At 36.9% G+C, this 12,386-nt stretch overlaps 6 protein-coding genes across 6 annotated transcripts; 3 read left to right on the forward strand and 3 right to left on the reverse strand. All coding sequences in view use genetic code 12, as the record gives it.

Annotated features, from left to right (window-relative positions):
* Positions 1-122: 122 nt before the first annotated feature.
* Positions 123-3,413, reverse strand: DEHA2A05852g (DEHA2A05852p; the record flags this gene model as incomplete). The annotated part of the gene is made up of 1 exon (XM_002769942.1): positions 123-3,413. One exon carries the CDS (start codon positions 3,411-3,413, stop codon positions 123-125), a length of 3,291 nt encoding a protein of 1,096 aa, XP_002769988.1.
* Positions 3,414-4,580: 1,167 nt separating this feature from the next.
* Positions 4,581-5,258, forward strand: DEHA2A05874g (DEHA2A05874p; the record flags this gene model as incomplete). The annotated part of the gene is made up of 1 exon (XM_456578.1): positions 4,581-5,258. The coding sequence occupies one exon, from the start codon at positions 4,581-4,583 to the stop codon at positions 5,256-5,258; it is 678 nt and encodes a 225-aa protein (XP_456578.1).
* Positions 5,259-5,543: 285 nt separating this feature from the next.
* On the reverse strand, positions 5,544-5,765 carry DEHA2A05896g (DEHA2A05896p; the record flags this gene model as incomplete). Its single annotated transcript, XM_456579.1, has 1 exon — positions 5,544-5,765. The coding sequence occupies one exon, from the start codon at positions 5,763-5,765 to the stop codon at positions 5,544-5,546; it is 222 nt and encodes a 73-aa protein (XP_456579.1).
* Positions 5,766-6,024: 259 nt separating this feature from the next.
* Positions 6,025-8,322, forward strand: DEHA2A05918g (DEHA2A05918p; the record flags this gene model as incomplete). Its single annotated transcript, XM_456580.1, has 1 exon — positions 6,025-8,322. One exon carries the CDS (start codon positions 6,025-6,027, stop codon positions 8,320-8,322), a length of 2,298 nt encoding a protein of 765 aa, XP_456580.2.
* A 138-nt stretch (positions 8,323-8,460) lies between these two features.
* Positions 8,461-9,906, forward strand: DEHA2A05940g (DEHA2A05940p; the record flags this gene model as incomplete). The annotated part of the gene is made up of 1 exon (XM_456581.1): positions 8,461-9,906. One exon carries the CDS (start codon positions 8,461-8,463, stop codon positions 9,904-9,906), a length of 1,446 nt encoding a protein of 481 aa, XP_456581.1.
* Positions 9,907-10,164: 258 nt separating this feature from the next.
* Positions 10,165-12,255, reverse strand: DEHA2A05962g (DEHA2A05962p; the record flags this gene model as incomplete). The annotated part of the gene is made up of 1 exon (XM_456582.1): positions 10,165-12,255. The coding sequence occupies one exon, from the start codon at positions 12,253-12,255 to the stop codon at positions 10,165-10,167; it is 2,091 nt and encodes a 696-aa protein (XP_456582.2).
* Positions 12,256-12,386: the final 131 nt, after the last annotated feature.

Below are 12,386 nucleotides of genomic sequence, written 5' to 3' on the forward strand. Positions count from 1 at the left end.
AGAGAACTGAACGTTAGATTGAAGTTGACAGTGAATCTTGTTGATTTTAATTTTCAGAACGAATGAAAATTACAACTCGGGTCGTGCGAAACCATAAAAATCTATATTGATAACTATATAGCTTATAATCCATCTATTAGTATCTGGTTATCTCTGTTAACTAAAGCAGTATGAACACAATCATTGAACAAATTAGTAAGAATAATTTGTTGTGATATTTTAGTGTCAGATTTAATGAGTTGTCCTCTTATTTGGAAATTGTTTGGGTAATCAAGCAAGTTGGACAAATCAATTGATACGAAGAGTTCAACTTTGAAATTATGCTTGCCACAGTAGTAGCGTATTTTGAAATTTATTAAATTGTCTTGTGACTCAATGAAGACTATTGGTAACTTCCAGGAGATTGCGTATATATCTTCGTCAATCGATTTTAATACGGACCAGTGCTTTTTGAAGGTTTGGAAGCTTTCAATTATGGTAGATCCAGAAATTACGTTAAACAATTTTGGGGCAATATTGGTCGTAATGAAAGAATTATTGAATGGAGAAGAAGAATTCTGATCTACAGAATAGCTTATGTTGGATAAGTCATATATGTCTTTGAATTCCATTGCAACTTCAACACCAATGAAATTGAAAATGAGTTTAGTACCCTCCATATATTTGTAGTTCAAATTAGTGAAGGATTGTAGAAAGTTGAATTTTAATTTGAGTAACTCGATTTCTGACAACTCATACTTTTTATTTCTATTCAAAGACTTCTCCACGTCATTTATTTCATCGGTGAACGCATTGATCAAGGCTTTATTATCGCTAATAACTGAATTTAGTTTATTTAATTCTTTATTCTGTATGGTTTGATTTTGTTGGTTTTCCTTAAATTGTTTACATGTTACTGACAATTCATTCCTTAAGGAGAATAAATCACTGGAATCCAAATCATTGCAGTTACTTTCGATTTGCAACAATTGGTTCAATTGATTTGATAAATTGTCAAATTTGTCTTTCAATTGTTCGTGAATTCCGTTAAGAAGTGTCAAGTTTTCCAATAGAAGCAGCCTAGCTTGAACGAGAGTGTAATGCTTCTCATCTAATTGAATAATCAAATTCTTGATCAACTGGGTTCTCCACCCGTACCAAACCTCCTTAGCTTGGAGCCTCGTGTAATCTTTGATTAATTGAAATTCCGACTTCATGCTTAATTTTTCATTTGGGCTACTCAGATAATACTGTTTGAATAATCTGGGATTGTTTTCCATAGTGAATTGATTGAATTGATCAAATAGCACAGTTCCGTCTTTGATATTTTTTGTAAGTTCCTTGCAACTGAAATCATATAGTTCCAATAATGGCATTTTATTCATAGCAGTAACAAACTCATCAAATTTGTAACTTTCTTCATTATTAATTTTGGGCAATGATATGCTTATTCTATCGACAGATTTGATACCAATTTCTAAATCATCATAGAATCTAATACTGATATCTTTCAAGAAATCATTTAAGGAAACTGGTGTATAATTTTGGTCTAGTTCATCATCATCGTCAATGGATTCGGTGCTTATATCAGCCAATGGGATAGTGGTAGTGATTGTCTTATTGATACCACCATGATTATCAATCTTAGGATACTTGTGTGGTATTGGCTCAGCATCATCGATCGTTCTCTTGAGTTGTATTTGCTTGATTTCACCATATTCCTGGGTCAATTGCATTTTTTGAGAGGGTTGATCTATTTCATGATTTGTATCAGCAGCAGCTAGTTCCTGTGGTTCAGCATCTTGTTCTAATTGAGTTAAATCCATATATAAGGAATCCTGAGTATCTTTTGCAGTATTTTGAATCGTTTCATCCACACTCGTATTCGTAACGTACCGACTAGAAATATTTGTATCTTGCTCTTGCTCAGATTGTTCATTAGCATTATCTGAATGAAGTTCATTAATTTCATTACCTTCGTTTCCACCTTCGTTTTCAGCTTCGTTTTCTAAGTTTTCGCTTTCTTTATATGCTTCATCTTTATCAGTTTCGAAATCATCATCTTCATTACCAGTATGTATCTCATCGATAATATTATCCGACATAAGTTCTTTCGAATCCGGTTCCAATGGTTGTTCAGTGTTCGTTCCATTATCTTCCTGATGTTGTTCATCATTTTCATTATTTGAATTGGTTTCATTTTCATTTTCTTGGAGATGAATATGTCCTAATCGACTATCAGCACCTTCACCGGATATATTTATCTTTCCTATCTCTTGAGTAAATTCCATAATTGATTCATTTTCTGGGATTTTCAGACCTTCATTGTATTGCATTATTGGTTCAGCATCAGGTACCTCATTTATCAATTCAAGTCTACTTTCTTGGTGATATATTTTAGTTATATCCATGGTCATTTCCTGATTGAAATGATCGTTCTCCATATAACTGGTGCTACTTTGGGCATTGATCTCCGAATAGAATTTGGTTATGTCCATAGTTTCTTCCAATTCATTCCCGTTTTGTTGCTGAGTTTGTTGATCTTCGCCATTATTCACCTCTACATTATATTCTAAACTTTTATGACCATTAGCATATGTCAAAATATCCATAGAATCTTCATGTAAATATTCGCCGGTATCCGTAGCCGATGCCTGATCACGATTCATTTCAGGCGCTTGGCTTGGAATGTCATGATTTTCAATATCCTGTTCAGGTTGTTCAGCATTCACCTTTTCAGCATCTACATCATTTTCAGCTAATCTGACAATATTTTGGTGATTAAGGCCAATGTTGCTGGTTAATTCCATATCACCTTCGTCTTCATCCTGGTAATATGGAGGCGAGTCGATATCATTGGCCGCAGAGTCAACACTGACACCAGTATGTTTCAATTTGGTAAATGTCTCTATTTGATCAGCATTATTGGCTGTATCGGTAGCATCACCTTGGTCCACCTCTTCATCACGCGTGTTATTTGTTGCAGCCAGAGGATTAGGAACAAATTGTCCTGTTAATTCCATAGTCTCTTCTTCACCCTCATCAGCATTGCCCTCGAAATTTGCTAAATCATCGTCTGAATCTCGATCTACGTTATGACCATTATCGAGCTCACCATTGGTTCCTAGGTTCTCATCCGCATTTTCATGAGCAGTGCCAATTGGATTATCATCAGAAGTCGTGCTGTTGCTATCATCCTTCGATTCAATAGATGAATTTCCAGAATCACTATTATCTCTCAGCAGCGGTATAATTGCTATAGTTTCTCTTCTTTTATCTACTTGTACTGGAACAAAATTTATCTTGTGGAGCGTCACTTCTGGATGAAATGAGACTCTTCTATTTAAGCGGTTAGTGGATGGCAACAATGGTAGCGTTGCATCATTCTTCAAGATACTTCTAGACGGTCTTTCTCCCATATTTTCCTTATTCATGGTTACCGCTCTAATAGTATAATAAATATTATAGAATATAGATCAGGTAAACAAACAATGTTTTGTAAATAAAAAAATAAAAAGATCCGGTACGCGTACGACAAATAATGGATTGGGTCTTTTTATCCTAATGATACAGTAGGCAGTACTACTGCACTAGTACCATCATGCTGGTAACCGAATAGGTTGAATGTAAGAGTAGAGTTATCTTTTATCTTTAGAAACCAAGATTCGTTATTCTTCTAGAATAAGTTCTTGTAGAAAGCTTCTTGAACGAGAAGCAAGATCAACAAGACTTTCAAGCGGAAAGTATACCATTGGTGTATTTTACTCCTATGTGTGCCAGCTGAATAAGAGGTGTTTGGAAGTCTTATTAGTTGTTAAAGACTCACTTCTACCGTATATTGGAACTTTTGGTTTGAAATTATAGAGTTGCGACCCCGGGCCATCAGTGATAGTCCAGCTTTGTAGAAATCATTCTAAAGTTCTAGTTCCATGGCTAAACCAATGACTTATACTCTTTCTATCCACAGTCAACGATCCTGATACCACAAATTTAGTTACCACCAGAAATTCACTCTTGAGTCCTCCTAGTCGATTATACCAGAATCCTTCACTGCTTCCAATATACGCCCTACAATATACACCTACCCCAGTATAACACCTACTCCAGTATATACACCCATTCGAGAATGTATAGTATTCCAGCATACCTCCTACATAATATAGCTCAAAAATCCAGCAATTGAACTAACCAGCTTCAAATTGCAACTTTCGCAGCTAATAATCACCAAACCAAAACTACCTACGATCCAACTTAAAACTGTTTGAACATATGAAAACGACTCCAGCACTCTCACATCTTGTTATCCATCATAGTTTGTTACGTGTAGCTATTAACATCCATCAAGAGCTTCTCGATGGTTCACTTATTCTTTTGATCTTGATTTTGCAAGCTCTTTAGTGATTAGCTCCGCGAAGAACCTCGGTTGAATGGCAATTAGTACCCCAAATACCGAAATATCACAAGCTCCAGTCAACCGAAAAACCCCAGATACTTCTTTATAAATAAAAGAAAAATACTTACTATATTATAATTACTATTGATCGAATATAATTTGACAATAATTGAATTATAGATTGATTATATTAAAGCAGAAAAAAAAAATGGTCGCTGATACAATTCTTTATCATCCAACATTCGGTAAATTAACCAGATTCCTTGATTCTACTCCCAAGAGAGAAAAATGTTTTAGATTAGTGGTATATTTGTCGAGATTTTTGTCGTACTACTTACAAAGACAAGGATTTTCACCAGATGTGGTTAACATATTTAAAGACTTGAAGCATCACATCACAATTATCAGGAAAGGTATGAGATTCTTGAAGCCTTTGAACCATCTTCAAGCTGCAGCCCAAACTTTCGATAATAAGTTAATGGATCCAGTTTTGCAAAAGACCACGGTTATTAAAAACTTGGGTTACGTTGGATACCTTTCGTTGGATTCGATTACGTGGTTGAAGTTGATGAACATCCTTTCAGCCAAGAGATTCCCAACAATTTCCACCTGGTCGTCGAGATTCTGGTTGATTGCCTTGATTGCGGGTGTTATCAACTCATTGAGAACTTTGAAGATCAGCAACGCCAAGTTGGAAGAAAAAGAAAGCGAAGAGATCAACCAGAAGATCTACGCTGCCAAGAGAAAATTGGTCTGGGACTTCTTGGATATGTTCACCTGTTTGAACAGTTTGAACTACTTGCACTTCACCGAAGGAGATGTTGGTTTAGCTGGTACTATTACTTCGATTATGGGTTTACATGACTTGTGGAAGTCTTCAAAATAATGAACATACAGAGTATACAAGCCGCGGGTGGTTGGAAAGCCATATTACTTGCATGAAATGCCATTGTGACCTAGAGTCAAGTCAAATACCCTTATTTATTCGTTTCTATAACAATGTTATCATATACTATTTTTTCACCTTATTATATAGCGATACATATACAAGTACTCCATGTTAGCCTATTGATGAAAGCCGTGTGAGATTTGCAAATACGAGTAGAGTTGTATGGTACTGGTGCAATCTAGTCAATTGAGGACTTTGACCCTTCTGTCTGTTATATTCGTACTACTTGGGCTTCGTTTCATTATCATCAAATCCTTGGTAATACCCATTCCAGTACCATTTCATCACTAAATCCTTCAATTCTTTCTCTAACTCATCACTGTTCGGTTGATCTGCAATTATTTTCTCTAGACTTGGTGCTTCTACGCTTATCTGTTGTACTTGGTTGTGTGAAGCTTTCAATCTGGACCAAGTCTCGTGTATTCTGCTGTCTATAGATGACATATTGGTTAGAATAGACTTTTTCCGATTAAAATACCAACAATCAACCTAAAAACACAGTTTCAATAGTCTATCAACCTATACAGCTTCCCAAGTTATAATATATAGGAAGTATTGTCTTATTCGTATAGTAGTATAACCATATTTTAGTGTAACTTGTAAACAAAAGCGTAACATGCAAACCATCTCATCACCTAAAAATTATTCAACTTGTTGATGATAAGCTGAACAATTATACATTCTACTAGAGACTCACTTAAATATGAATAATGAAGATATTAGGGAATTGAGGATTCATATTGGTAATATATCTCCTAAGTTGGCCGAAAACCAGCTGTCGTTAGAAACTAGATTAGGTAAATTTGGAAAAATTGTCAAGCCATTAGAGTTACATACAAAACCGATCCAAGACTTCTATTTTGGATTTATAACATTGGAACTCAGTAACGTAAGCCTCGAAAAGCTAAAGAATGCATTTCACGGGATTCTTTTCATGGGAATGAAATTAACTGTAGGTATTGCTAAACAAAATTTTCCCGAATCGTGGATACAAGACTCCAAGAGACCAGATTTATTGAAGCTTGACAGAATAAAAAGAGACCGGATTCAAAGAGCTAGGACTCAAAGAATAAATGAGGCAAATACTCCGTATTTTATGAATAACATCGATGGTTCTATCGTCGTAAGCTCGTTGAACATTGGTGCAAATGCAGCTTTGGGGTACTCGAAGTCTAGCCACACTTTTAATGACATGTCTGGAAACACGAAACACACTCAACCAACTCAGACTTTGGTTGGTACGAAATCGTATAGTACGGATACATTGCTGAAGGATGTTGCATGTCAATCATACTCCAGAACTTCCGGAAAAGGGGAGATCATTAAAGGTAGACATAGAGTCACTAAGAGACCACATATTCATTTTGCAAAGGGGCATCAAACATTGCGAATTTTGATTAACGGTGAATTGAAGCAAATACAAGGTTACAAGACGAAGCTATGGGGAATGGAAAAGCACAAAACTGCAAGAGATTTGACTTGGAAATATCATAACGGTACTTGGAGAAGTGGAGATGATCATATAATCGAGAAAAACACTACAGTAAAGATCAGGGATCCAATTATCGGAGGACCGCAACCCATAGAATGTGGAATTGATGGAGAAAAGGCTGATAATTATGGTGCCGACATTGAAGTGGATTCTGAAGAGAATGAATTAAAAGAAGAAAGAAATAAGAATACTGCTGTATTAGCTTCCTTGTTCACCAATTATGACTTTGATAAACCAATGGATCTAAGCGACGTCGATGATAATGGAATCGATGAAAAAGACATTATTTATGATAGTAAGGGACGTCGTAAAGTCAACAGATATGATTATGAAATTGAGGGCAAGGAAGATGATGATGAAGGTGATGTGTCTAAATATAATATTGATTCTAAGAAGGCTAAAGAATTAATCGATTCCTACAAGCAAATTTCAGAAAGACCTAAAGAAGAGATTTACTTTGATGAAGATGACGAAGGTAACGAGTTAGATTTAGACGCATTGGGTAAACAATACACTACGGAGGCAATCAGCGAAAAATATGACGAAGACCATGGATTTGAGGTTGTGAAAACCAGTATTGACGTAGAAGAATCTGATGAGGAAATGGACGAAGCAGAAGCAGAAGCAGAAGCAGAAGCAGAAGCAGAAGCAGAAGCAGAAGCAGAAGCAGAAGCAGAAGCAGAAGCAGAAGCAGAAGCAGAAGCAGAAGAAGAAGCAGAAGCAGAAGCAGAAGCAGAAGCAGAAGCAGAAGCAGAAGCAGAAGCAGAAGCAGAAGCAGAAGCAGAAGCAGAAGCAGAAGCAGAAGAAGAAGCAGAAGAAGAAGCAGAAGAAGCAGCAGCAGAAGAAGCGGAATCAGAAGAAGCGGAATCAGAAGAAGCAGAAGAAAGCGAAGAGGAAAAAGAAGAAGAGGAAGAAAAAGAGGAAGAAGATGAAGAAGAAGATGAAGAAGAAGATGAAGAAAAAGAGGAAGCGGAAGAGGAAGAGGAAGAGGAAGAAGAAGAATTTATTCCTACTTTTGGTAACAAAGCAGAATCACAAGTTAATAATACTGATACATTGAGAACCTTATTTAATCCGAACCAGGTGACCTCAGAGCCTCAAGAATCCCAGTTCAAATTGGCCCTTTCGGAAGAGGACGAAGATATCGATGATGAAAAAGAAGTGGACTTATCCCAGCAAAAGGAATTATTAGATAAAATCAAATCAAAGCAGCAGCAAGAGGCCGAGGAAATCCTAACTTTGAGGGCCAAAAAATACGGTTTGTTCTGGTCCCACTCTGACTCTCCTTTCTTGCAATCTCAATCACAATTGAACAAGGTTAGTGGCTCTAAAGATTTGGTCAAATTGCCTGGTGAAGCTGAATCCCTTATCAGTAATGCTGAAGGTGAATCACCTTACGAACAATGGTTTTGGAAGATGAGAGGTGAGTTCTCTCGTGAATGCAAGAGACGTAAAAGAGATGTTTTAAGAATTTTCAAGAAGAAGACTACTAAAAATCCAGTTATATAGATCTGCAAAAATATATAGCATACATAGCATCAGATACACGTAAATTAATATTTGATATTATTTTTCTCGAAGTTCAGATTCTCAACTATTTAATTTTGAGATGTATTTATTCTGGGATTTTTCACAATTTGTGGTCTAATGACAGAACAGAGTATAAAAGACGGCCAACGGCCAGAGTTACCTCCTTTTACGTTGAGGAATGTGCTAAATGATATTTACAATGGGATATTGGCTTTATTCACTGATCCATTCTGTACCAGGATCATTTGTCCTGTTGTCATTGTATTGACATCATTACTATCTAAAGCTATAATATATAAGGTTCCTTATACAGAAATTGATTTCAGGACTTACATCCAACAAATTCAAATAATTAACGATGGGGAACTTGATTATTCGTTAGTGCAAGGAGATACGGGCCAAATTGTATACCCAGCTGGATTTGTTCAAATATATCAAGTGCTCAACTGGTTAACCGATGAAGGTACTGATATTCACGCAGGCCAAACAGCCTTTGGTTATTTGTTGGCTTTGACTAACTTTTTGGTTATAATTGCCTATACAATGACTCCTGATTTTCAACCATGGCCAGTGTATTGTTTGCTTTTGAGCAAAAGATTGTTTTCCATATACGTGCTTCGATTATTCAATGACTGTTTTACTACTGTTTGTATGGTTAGTGTTACAATTTTGTTACAACAGGCAGCATATTGGTATAAGAAGGGCGGATCTTCAATTAGTTTTCTATTGACCATGGTTGCAGCTGATTTATACAGTATTGCAATTTCTATAAAGATGAATGCATTATTGTATTTTCCTGGATTTATCATAGTTGCATATTTCTTATGCGGTGAAAACTTATTGAAGTTTGGTACAGTATTATTGGTTATTCCAATTGTTCAGGTCCTTATGGGTTGGAAGTTCTTGTTACCATTTTTTAATGATGAAGAAGCTTCATACATTAGATGGAACTACATCAACCAAGCATTTAACTTTAACAGAAAGTTCTTATATAAATGGACTGTCAATTGGAGATTTGTTTCCGAGGAATTCTTCTTATCAGATGTTTTCAGTAATGGGTTATTAATTGCTAATGCTTCAGTCTTAATTTTCTTCATATTTACAAGATATATCTCGCCTAGGATTACATGCAAACCAGTATCTCGTCTCATAAAGGATGCTATGGTAGGACCTTTCAGTAGCACAATTAATAAAAACAATTTGTTGATAGATCCAAAATGTGGTCCAAAGCTTGTTATGTTAATATTAGGATCTACCAATATAATAGGCATTTTGTTTGCAAGGTCTTTGCACTATCAATTTCTTTCGTGGTACTGCTGGCAATTACCTTTCATGCTATATATGACTGGGTGGAGTTTACTAGTTTGTATTCCTCTTTGGGTAGTACATGAATGGTGCTGGAACGTATTTCCATCGACACCCATGAGTTCAGGCTTGTTGGTAAGCATTCTAGCTATTGTATTATTTGGTGTGTGGTACAATACGAATGAATGGTTCCCCAAACTAGCAGACAACGAGGCTGCTACTATCGATGAGTCCGGTGAGTCCAAGAAGGATAAATAGTTTATCTTTATTTAATATATAAATACATTATAGAAATAGAGTATTGACAATTTGCATAGGTCAAGTTTAACGAATGCCATTAAATTAAGTATTAGTATAATTAGTATGCTAATATAATATAATTACCTATAAATAATACATTGGAATATAATACACATCTCAAATAAGACATAAAAAGCTATTGAAAAAAAATCTTCATCGCTATAATACGAACATAAAACATGAACTTAATATATTTAACATTTGGTTGACATTTAGTTAATCACCATTTTCAATCGCATCCACACTTCCCCAGTTAAATCCGTTCATTCCATCGTTTAATGAATTATCACCACTTCCATCCAAAAATTGGTTGAAATCAAAATCAATGTCATCTAATCCACCGTTGTTCATTGGAGCACCAAAAAGGTGGTTATCGTTATTGTTATTTCCTCCAAGTATTTCCACTGGGAAGATTTGATCATTGGGTTGACCTTGAAAAGATGAGCTGGTTGTAGGAAGAATATCATCATTCTTTTTATCCTTGGAAGGCTCTTCTGGAATAGGTCTTTCCTTGCTAGCAATATTTTTAGTTACACTCTGTTTGTTTGGTGATTCGGTAGTAGATGTATTTCTACGCTTTCTCTTAGAAACCGCATCATTGGCCGATTCTGAAGCAGGAGTAAGTGGTGCAGAATACTCCTTTTTGAATGCTGGACCGTTATTGCTATTATTGGGAGGATTATTAGAGGCTGCACTTGCAGCACTACTATTCGCATTACCAGCTTTTAGGTTCGAAGGAACCGAAGTTGCGCTAGGTTTCCTACCCCTTTTAGCCGGTGGATCTTTCTTTCTTTTGGCAACTGCAGCAGCATTATTAGCCGTTGGCGAAGGCCTACTATTAACAACGGGAGAATTTACGATCGCAGCAGGTGAGGCATTTTGATTTTGAGAGTTCGCATGTTGTTGCAATTGTGCTTGGGGTGGCATTACACCTGGGTTTAATCCCATTAACCCATTTGGATCCGCAGTGCCATTATTTCTTGCTATATCAAGTCGCTTCTTATTTTGCTTTTCAAGTAACATTAATTGCATCTGATAATCTTGAAGGGCATTCATATTACGATTGGCGGGAGCCCCATTATCGTTAGGATTTGGGTTTGCAATTGACATATTGTCGCCTTGGTTTCCAGGAACAGCTGGCTTGCCACTACTATTCATTCTGATTCCCATATGCGCCTGGGGCTGGCCAAACGTATCTTGTGCTTGCCCATTGCCATTTATCATAGGTTGTTGAGCCTGTTGAAATGGTTGAACGCCATTCTGCGCTTGTGCTATTTGGGGATTCATTCTTGGAACGTTGGACGGCGAGCTATGACTCGATACATCTTGTGAATTACGTTGCCCAGGAACAGATTGTTGCTGTGGTTGATGATGCTGAGCTGCGACAGCTTGTTGACGCAAATTATTCATTTGGTTCTGTGCGTGTTGCTGCATTCTATTCTGTGATTGTTGCTGCTGCTGCTGTTGGGTGATGAACATTCTCTGTTGTAAAGTAAGATTGTTATTTGGTGGCATATTACCAAACATCTGCTGCTGCTGTTGAGGATCCACTGGATTACCACCCATAGACATTTGTTGTTGTTTCATCATCATTTGCATCATGTAACGTTGTTGTTGTTGTTGTGGATCCAACTGTTGCTGTTGGGGGTTGAATTGCTGCGGAATTTGTTGTTGATCTATCGATGATTTTAGCTGCTGTTGCATTTGCTGTTGAATTTGCCCATTTGCGGGTCCGAACATATTAGGCTGCATATTCAACCCTTGAAGGTCCTGCTGCTGTCTTTGCTTTAACATCTGGGACTGGTAGTATTGCGCCGCCAACTGGGATCCACCTTTATTATTCTTCGCTTGTAACACGTCCCAGAATATCAGCCACCATTCGAACAAAAACCCCTGGGGTGCTTCCATTGCCAACGCCAAACATGGCAAGTTATTTTCCTTCGGAAACTGTTGGGAAACACCACTGGGTGTATGGGGTGTGGACTCGTTAGAAGTACCCTTTGTATTACCAGTACTCACCTGACGCGGCGAATTGTTATTTGAGCTCGCCGAGCTGTTTTGGATCGACGGAACCTCTGCCTCGTTGACAAAAATTCTCGCTGTTTGGGGGAGTCTGCTCTTAATAAGAAAATCATACACGTAAGCGTTCAAGAGCTGCTTCGCATTCGCAGCCTGTGAATCACTGATACTTGTATTCGAGTCCATCGGCCCTCTATTTGTGGATGTTGATGCGCTGGGCCCATTATCGCCTCCAACACCCCCAGGCGTTTTCTTATTATGTAAGTGTGGAGTACTATGATGACTCATGTTAGAATATCGATATCTATTACTTTTTTCCCAATATCCTTTTAATTATCGCCAACTATGCTTCTTATCTATCCGTATTATTTCTGTCAAGATTACAATGCTCTCCAATCGGAATTGATTATGATTTAAAA

The sequence above is a fragment of the Debaryomyces hansenii genome (assembly GCF_000006445.2).
Source record: "Debaryomyces hansenii CBS767 chromosome A complete sequence".
Taxonomy (NCBI): Eukaryota; Fungi; Ascomycota; class Pichiomycetes; order Serinales; family Debaryomycetaceae; genus Debaryomyces; species Debaryomyces hansenii.